General features: G+C 36.4%; 1 protein-coding gene across 5 annotated transcripts in view; it reads right to left on the reverse strand.

Annotated features, from left to right (window-relative positions):
* Positions 1-10,000, reverse strand: part of LOC144975383 (uncharacterized) — a 41,851-nt gene that overhangs the window by 4,428 nt on the left and 27,423 nt on the right. For all 5 annotated transcript variants that reach the window (XM_078919398.1, XM_078919399.1, XM_078919401.1 and 2 more), the window contains 2 exons: positions 7,347-7,572; positions 3,430-3,523 (listed from right to left, as the gene is read on the reverse strand). In XM_078919398.1, coding sequence (XP_078775524.1) covers positions 3,430-3,523; positions 7,347-7,572 — 320 coding nt within the window. The remainder of the gene's footprint in view (positions 1-3,429; positions 3,524-7,346; positions 7,573-10,000) is intronic.

A 10,000-nucleotide genomic window follows, 5' to 3' on the forward strand; every position in this document is an offset into this window, starting at 1 on the left:
ATTGCATTACGAATAGAGGCGAAAGCCAGAAGGGACTTTCTATTCCAACATTGTTTTTGACCAAGTCCAAGCAGGAGGCAAGAGTGGGTGCCTGGAATGTGCAGACGTTATATTATGAAACTGGAAAAATCGCTCAGATTTTAAAGGAGATGAAAAGGTATAGAATTTGCATCCTTGGAATGAGTGAAATGAAAAGGTTGGATTGGGGCATCATGACTCTAGGCTTAGGAGAAACAGTGTGTTGTTCAGGAGGCACAGATGGTCAACACCAAGAGGGAGTTGGTATCTTTTTATGGATAAGGAAGCCAGACGAAGCTTAATGGGATTCAACTCAAGAACATTATAAGAGCAAGATTTTTTTTCTCCAAAATATTCAAGAACTACCGTCATACAGTGTTATGCTCCAACAAAACAGGCAACAGATGAAGAGGAAGACAGATTTTACAATATTCTCTTAGCACAAATTATAGACAATACCCAAAGGTAATGATAGGTTGGTCCTCATGGGAGACTTTAATGCTAAAGTTGGGACTGACAAGGGCAGTGAGAGATCCATGGGAAAGAAGGAGAAAGAAACAAAGATAGATAACGGTTCATTGACATGTGCCTTGAAAATGGTCTTTTTATAGGTGGAACCGTCTTTCAGCACAAGAATATATACAACCTAACCGATGATACCCCCCCCCCCCTCAAAAAAAAAAACCAACAAAAAAACCCCCAACAAAACAACCTCCCCCCCCCCAAAAAAAAAAACAACAAAAAAAAAAACAAACAAAAAAAAAAAAAACCAAAAAAAAAACCAAAAACAAACAAGAAATCAAATCGACTACATTGCCATCAACCGGAAATGGAGAATTTCACGACAGATGACAAAGCTATTCGAGGGTCAGACGCAAGCAGCGACAACTAACTACTACTTTGCAGAATACAGTTGAAACCGAAAACAACACAGAAAAAAAATCAAATGAACAACTATTTGACAGAGGGAACATGAGAGACGCTATTGTGAGGAGCGAATACAGCATCGATCTATACAAGTACCAAATCCTGGACAGTATAAATTATAAATGCAGATGACATCAATGCCCTTGGCAGCAATTTAAAGGAGATGATATTGGACACCAGCAAATCAGTTTTGGGATACAAAAGAAAAGAAAGGAATGAATGGATTTCTGACAATACATGGCAACTCATTGAGGAAAGAAAGATGACAAAACTTGCTATGCTGAGAGGGAATGAAGATGATATGTACAGAAAGAAAAACAAGGAAATTAAAAAGAAAAATCGAAAAGATATGAGACAAGACATGAAAAGCCTAGCCACAGAGGCACAAGACGCAGCACTAACAGGAGAAACTCACAATGTGTGTAAAATAACGAAAACAGTCACTGGAGGATTTAACACAAAAACCACGACTGTGAGGGACAAAACTGGGAAAATGCTCACAAATACAGAAGATCAGCTGAAGATATGGGCGGAGTACTTTCAGGATATACTGTACAGATCCTATCCGGATGTGGAGGCAACAGTAGAAGACATGGGATTCTCCATTGAAATGAAACATAACCGCATCATCTGCCACAAAATAGAGGCATCCATCAAACAAACAAAAAGGAGGGCGCCCGGCGAAGGTATAATTACTGAAGAGATGTTAAAGCAGATCCAAGGACGAGTGCCAAGTTTTTAAAAATATTGTTTGATACAGTATTAGAAGAAGAGAGAGTTCCTTATGTATTGAAGAAGGATGTCACTGCTAAACTACACAAGAAAGCTGACCTTTCGGAATGTGGAAATTGGAGAGGGACCAATTTACTGCTGTCCCTGGAAAATATACATTGCACAGTATTTTACAACGTCTGAAACACAGCATTGACAGAACTCTCAGGGAGGAACAGGCAGGTTTCAGAGGTGGAAGATGATGCATTGACCAGATATTTGTCCTGAGAACAATTTTTGAACAATCCATCTAGTGGAATTCTTCCTTGTCTGTGCATTATATAGATTTGCAGAAGGCTTTTGGCAGTATTCGTAATTCATCACTTTGGAAAATACTAACAGCTTATGGATTTCCCAAAGAAAGTCATTAGCATACTGAAGAATTTGTATGAAGACAATGAGTGCTCTGTACGCAACGACGGACAACAGAGTGAATGGTTTCGTGTACAGATAGGAGTCCGGCAAGGATGTGTAATTTCATCTACGATGTTTCTTGTTGTTATTTATTTGGGTGATGAGGACAGTGACGGCCATGTAAGAGGACTTGTTTGGGGATTGACGATGAGACTTGAAGATTGTGACTTTGTAAATAACATTCCATTTCTATCGAATACCCAGAAGGACATCCAAGAAAGTACATCAAGAGTGGATAAGATATTAAGAAGAGCAGGCCTTTAAATCCAACTTGGAAAAACAAAAGCCATGAACGTAAAGACAAAGAGCAAACAAATGGTCAAAATCCAAGGCACTGATCTAGAAGGAGTGGGACACCTCAAATACCTGGGGAGTTACATCTCGGCCGATAGAAACATTGAAAAAGAAGTTATTATTAGAATTGGACTTGCAGCTTGCACTTTTAATGGGCTCAGGAATATTTGAAAATCAACATACTTGCATACCAAAATAAGGATTTACTAATCCTACGCCCGCTCTGTCCTGTATGCAACAGAAACTTGGAGAATGAATAAGAAGAAAGAGAGCCGCATCAAAGGGTTTGAATGAATATACCTTTGCAGAATCATGAAACTTGGTTGGCAACAGCATAGAACCAACGAAAAAATCTCTAGGCGCACAAGAACACAAACTATTGTGGACGAAGTCAAGCGCAGACGATGGAAATGGTTGGGTCATGTTCTCCGAATGAAAAAGTCCATACTGCCTTACACAGCACTAATATGGTCCCCAACGGAAAAGAGAAAGAGAGGCAGATCATTGGGCACCGGGAGGAGGATAGTCGAAGAGGAGATGATTAGCTGGAAAGACGTGAAATGAACTGAGCTGGATGGTCCACTACAGAGGTGCCTGGAGGAACTTTGTTGGCGCCATATGTTCCACCAAGGATCCAAGACGTTCAGGCAAGGTAAGATATCTGACGTCACACATTATAATTATATAGGCCTATTTGAAATCGTTACTCGAGGCTGAGTTGAAGGCAGCAGCCGGACAAATCTGGGCCCGGACAAGGAAGACCTCCAAAAACCGAGTCAGATGGAAGAGTGCTGCTGCGGTCCTGTGTTCCACAAGGAATCAAGTCAAATAAGTCAAGAAATCGTTTCGCGTTACTATTTTTAGGGTGAGGGATAGAATTAATCACGATTCTCTCTATAAATATGACAAAGATGACGCTGATGTTTATGATAAAAATGAAATTAACATTTGATGATCAGGGACAAAGGACTCCAGCAATTAAGTCATAGACCGTGTCCACCTCACCTGAATGGATTTCTCGTCAATTACATCGTACACTTCTTCGTCCTCCTTTTCTCTATGAGGATGCTGAATATGTATCGTGGGGCGAAACGGTTGACTGCAGAAACAACAACAAAATATAATGATAATAATGATGATGCTGATAATGATAATAATATTAAATATAGTATTATTATTATTATTATTATTATTATTATTATTATTATTATTATTATTATTATTATTATTATTATTATTATTATTATTATTACTCCCCCTCCTTTTAAAAAAAACCCGTAGATATTCAATTTTCAGATTTATTTGATCCTGACACAAGTGATACATATATTTTAAAAAAAGGGAAATATACGTTTAACACAAGTCGGGGGTGCCAATAGCTCAGGCGGTCGAGCACTCGCTTCATTTACACGCAAACTTAGATCTGGCAGGAAAGAACTTTTCGATACCAGCGTCCCATCCAAAGAGTAGCAAGCAATTGCTATTGCCCGTTTCACGCCGGGTGTAATTCCGGCTTCATGGGCCTGATGGCTTCGAAGGATTATTTAAAAAAATACAAGTCGCATAGATTTTTAACAAATTTAATTTTCAATGGTGTCGAAATCACCCCGACACAATACCGGTTTGAGCATTGTGCATATACTTTACAGGTCTGATAACCGGACGCATTAATGGGGCCGTTTTAAAATTCTTGTAATGGAGAATGTTTTGCCTTGGTTTGGGAATATTTCCATTACAACAGATTATAAGACCACAACAATTTGAGTTATCAGACCTACAAATAAGTACACGTTGGTTTTGAGACATTTTATCAATTATTGGTCACTTAAAATATGGGTCGTATCACGTACGCTGTGGTTGCTGTGGTTCGTATTCATTTTGATTATACCCTTTACGATTATTGTTCTTGCAATTATACGGACGTGTTTTTATAATTTGCAGGTCTTGTTTGTTTTTGTTTCTAAGGGTTTTACGGCGCTTGAAACACATTAAGGTCATATCAGCGCCAGTAAAAAGGAAGAAAATGGGATAGTAAAAAGTTCTAGAATTACAGTAAAGCATCCAAGAAAAGGGAAGACAAAGGGGAATTGGTTCAATAAGAAACAGGTGTAGATTCCAAAAGCACTCTATCAAAGTACTTAGTTTGAGATCACTAAAAGTCTCATCCAGACACAAGCACAGGTCCCCGCTAAGAGGAATACACTAAAATGTTTTACAAACCATATATAAAATAAAGAAAACATAATACAGTGCATAACAGAGAGATGATTTACAATGAAAAAAATATCACCTCCCAAAACTAACTATACATTCGACTGTTTCCCTCTCAGCCAGGGGATCTGGCCAGGACCAGGACAAAACCAAGTAATCTCATTCCAAGACAAAGACAGAAAGATGTTGGAAAACAGATATAAGGGGATAGAAATTTGCAGGTCTGATAACCCATAAGGTTATAGGCCCATTGTTGTGATGAGAATACTCTCAAACCCACGAGAAATACTATTGTCCATTTCAACAATGTCATATCAAGCCCATAACTACGTTCTGTTATCAGACCTGCAAACAAATCATATTATATTCAAGTCGAGTTAGACCGACGTGTACTCATTTGCAGGTCTGATAATCCAAATTGTTAATAGTTGAAATAATCTCAAACCAACGCAAAGTATTGTCCATTACAACAATGTTAAAACAGGCCCATAACCGCGTTCGGTTATCAGACCCACAAATAAATATCTATTCACGTCGAGTTTATACCATTCCAAAATTACGTATCTCATGAAGTTTTCCCATTCCTTGCCAAATTTTTACCAAGGCCAAAATCTAACGTACAGTTTTAATGATTTATATTTTTCTTCAACTTGGCCGGAAAAAAATCATTACTTCCACTGACCTTCAACTGGCCAAAATAAAAGTCTCAAACAGGAGATCTCTTTGAAACCCCAGGTTTGAGTCTGTTAGACTTTAATCATTCGTAATTAGAACTGAAAATGGTTTAGCCAGTTTATTTATTTATTTATTTATTTTTACCAAATAACAAGTGTTTTATCAGTGTATGTCAGATTGACGTGTTCTAGATGTAAAGGCTTACATGGATTAACCAGTTAACCGCCGTCTCTGGAAAAAAAAACAACACATATTTAAAAATTTGGCCAGAAAACTAGTCCTTCAAATATCGATCAATTTAAATGACCCTCATCTTGGCAAAAACTCTCAACCTGGGACCTCGCTAGGTCTTCCTTAATTCCCAGGTTTGAAAGTTTTTTTCCCAAGAAGAGGGTCATTTAAATCGATCGATATTCGAAGGACGAGTTTTCTGGCCAAATTATTAAATATCTGTTTTTTTTTCCAGAGTACGTCAGTTAACAGGTTAAAACCCCATTATGTTTTGTTTGATGTCAGCGAGGTGGAACAAGTTGGCGACATGACGTGAATGAATGAATAAATAAATAAATAAATAAATAAATAAATAAATAAGTAAACAAATGCATAAATCATTTTACAACGGCAGACTCAGATGAATAAGATACATAAATAAATAGACACATAACTCACTAGTCAGAGACACATACATAAACGTTTGAAATACATATATTAACTCTCTCCTTACCAGCTATTTTTAGAATTTTCCCCCGAAAATTCACACCCACCCAACACAAAATAGACCATTCCTAATCAAACAAAAAAGTAACAAGTGCATTCTAATTCTATACAGAATGTTGTTCAGCAAAATGATGTCTACAACACAGTGTTTAGTATTTATAGCTGTAATCAAAGCATTTCTTTACTTTTTGTGATGGACAAGAGAAATCAGAATGAGAAAATTATCGGTTTTTTTCGTAACGAATGTGCCGATTTTCCTTTAGGTGGTAAATAATAATGTGAAAATGAATGTAAGCTTCAATTTAATTGCAAAAACAGATCAAATGAACGTTTCGGGTTTCCCCTTTATCAACAAAACAGGATGAATGAAACACCACAGATGAATGAGATGATGTGGTAGTGGTGTAGTTAAGATGAATCTTGAGAGAGAGAGAGAGAGAGAGAGAGAGAGAGAGAGAGAGAGAGAGAGACAGAGAGAGAGAGAGAGAGGGAAGGTTAAGTCGAATAATTTGATTCAGGTTAGAGATTAAGACAATAAATCAACATAACGTCTTTATATAATGGCGATCTCTCTCTCTCTCTCTCTCTCTCTCTCTCTAACACACACACACACACACATACACACACACACACACACTCTCTCTCTCTCTCTCCATCCATCTATCTGTCTATCTATCTATCTATCTATCTATCTATCTATCTATCTATCTATCTATCTATCTATCTATCTATCTATCTATCGGTCTAACTATCCATCTATCTATCTATATATCTATCTATCTATCTATCTATCTATCTATCTATCTATCTATCTATCTATCTATCTATCTAACACTCTCTCACTCTCTCTTTCACTCTCACTATCTCTTTTACCCATTCTCTCTCTCTCTATCTCTCTCTCTCTCTTTCTCTCCCTCTCTCTCTCTCTCTCTCTCTCTCTCTCTCTCTCTCTCCAAGTTCTTCGCTACGTTTGGTGATGATGTTGTTGATAATGATAATGGCAACGACGACAACGACATTGGTGTTGATGATGGTGATGATGATGATGATGACGATGATGATGATGATGATGATTGGTGATGATGGTGATGATGATAATGATGACGACGACGACACTGCTGTTTCTGCTGAACTCTTGCTACCACTGCTGCTAATGACGGTGATGATGATGATGATGATGTTGATGATGATGATGATGATGATGATGATGATGATGATGATGATGATGATGATGGGGGTAACGATGAAGACGACGACGACGACAACGATAATGATGATGATCATGATGATGACGATGATGATAACCATCAAAAACTGACCTTTTCGTTGAAGTTCCCGTGTGCCGTTTCTTCTTCCACCAGAAGACAAAGACAATGGCTAGGACAACAACCAACAGTCCACAGAACACACCACCCACGATAGCACCGGCGTCACTACCTCCACCACTATCACCATCACCACTATTACCACTGCCATTATTACCATTCGGGTCGCCTCCATTCTCACAGGAATTCTTTAGCTGGCTAATGCTGTAACGGTCTTCAACTGAGAGAATATCAAAGTCACGAGTTAGGGAGCAGGCACTGGTGTAAGGTAAAAAACCAAATAAGATAAGATATACTTTATTGATCTTTGTGTGGAAATTATAATTCTGTATCACAACACAATTCGGTAATATATAAAAGAAATATCAAATGTTGATAAATTAAATAAAAATTGGCAAAGAATATTAAAAGTCTTAAAATGTACAGTGGAACAACAAGCGGATATTATATCATGGTGACTTTGTGTCGATTAAACTTATAATAAAATTCTTGTCCAATATAAATAAATAATCAAATGATTATGAAGATACTTTATAAACTGGTAAAGGTAACTGCCATTCTTATTGTTACCAAATCAAACAAGCCAGAAACCTGAGATGTCTAGAGCTGCACATACGAGATGGAAGTCGGTTTGGACGAATTCAATCCCTCGTGGGGGCGGGGACGTACACTCCTCTAATCTTGGTGAGAAGTTGCCAGGCTTTGATACCAGTAAGAGGAGACATTGGGTGGCTGCGAATCGGCTTCGGTCGAGGAGCTGCCTAACGGCAAGTGCGCTTCATCGGTGGGGTCTTTCTACCTGTCCAATATGTACCCGCTGTGGGCAAGAACCTGAGACGGCAGAGCATCTAGTCGAACGGTGTGTTGTGACGATGCTACCGGGCGGGTTCGCGACGGTGCACGAGTGCGGACCGGACTTTGCTGATTGGGTCGATCGTCATAACATAGTAGTGTGAGAACTATAAGAGGCTGCTGGGTCGATCGTCATAACATACCTTAGTGTGAAAACCATAAGAGGCTGCTGCCAGGTACATCACTCCAGTCTTGCGGTCGTTGCATTGGCTTCCCGTGGAGAAGCGGATTGCTTACAAACTTGCCTGTTACTGTTTTAACTCACTCAACCCTAACACCGACTATATCCGTAGTTTACCTGGATTACTTTTACCCCATGACTATATATTACATTTTTCTGAGACAAATTATAGGCGTAGTATCAAAGCTAACGTTTTTCATTTTTACATGTTAATGGTAGTTTAATAAAACTGCCTAAGTAAATGCTCATTTTTAATCTATTTCTTTCAAGTTTGAAAAGTAGCAAAACTCTCTAGGATTGAGTGAGTTAAGTGAATCCATGGCACTGCTCCCAACTACTTGTCATCACTTTTTTTTCTATCTACAATCCGAATCGCTCTCTCCGCTCATCTATTTGAACCGTTTGATTCCTAGGTCGAATTTTTCACGACGTGCTTTCGTACATTCTGCTCCCTCTTTGTGGAACGCTCTTTCTGTAGATTCCAGACACCTTGATTCTCTGTCTTCCCTCAAAGCCTCTTTGTGAAGACAGAGTCGCCCCTGTATATATGTATAAGCGCTTCCGAGCACTTTCGGTGGAAAGGGGTGCTCTAGAAACTAAGCGTTATTATTATTATTATTATTATTATTATTATATTATTTATTATTATTATTATTATTATTATTATTATTTATTATTATTATATTATTATTATTATTATTATTATTATTATTATTATTATTATATTATTATTATTATTATTATTATATATTATTATTATTATTATTATTATTATTATTATTATTATTATTATTATTATTATTATTATTATTATTAATTATTATTATTATTATTATTATTATTATTATTATTATTATTATTATTATTATTATTATTATTATTTTATTATATTATTATTATTATTATTATTATTATTATTATTATTATATTATTATTATTATTATTATTATTATCATTATTATTATTATTATTATTATTATTATTATTATTATTCATTATTATTATTATTATTATTATTATTATTATTATCATTATTATTATTATTATTATTATTATTATTATTATTATTATTATTATTATTATTATTATTATCATTATTATTATTATTATTATTATTATTATTATTATTATTATTATTATTATTATTATTATTATTATTATTATTATTATTATTATTATTATTATTATTCCTCTCCTCACCATTCAAACACCTCATCCAGGGCTCGTTATCTTTTATAGATGGGTGTTCCATCTGATATCTGGGTGGGCTTCCTGATCTCCCATAGTGGACAGGGAGGCACTTACTGTGTCTTCTATCCCCCTATATCTGTGTTCCAACATGCTTTCTGTCTTTGTCTTGAGATGAGATTACTTGATTTTGTCCTGGCCCTGGCCGGATACCCTAGCTGGGAGGGAAACAGTCAAATTGATAGCTAGAGTTTTGGGAGATGATATTTTTTGTCTTGTAAATCATCTCTCTGTTATGCACTGTATTATGTTTTGTTTACATATTAAATATATATGATTTGTAAGCATTTGAATGACTTCCTCTACGTGGGGACCGACTAGTGCTTGTGTCTGGAAAAGACTTTTAGATGATCTAAAACTAAGTAGA

Source organism: Berghia stephanieae, chromosome 6 (assembly GCF_034508935.2).
Source record: "Berghia stephanieae isolate SIO BIC M18660-M18661 chromosome 6, UCSD_Bste_1.3, whole genome shotgun sequence".
In the NCBI taxonomy this organism is placed as follows: Eukaryota; Metazoa; Mollusca; class Gastropoda; order Nudibranchia; family Aeolidiidae; genus Berghia; species Berghia stephanieae.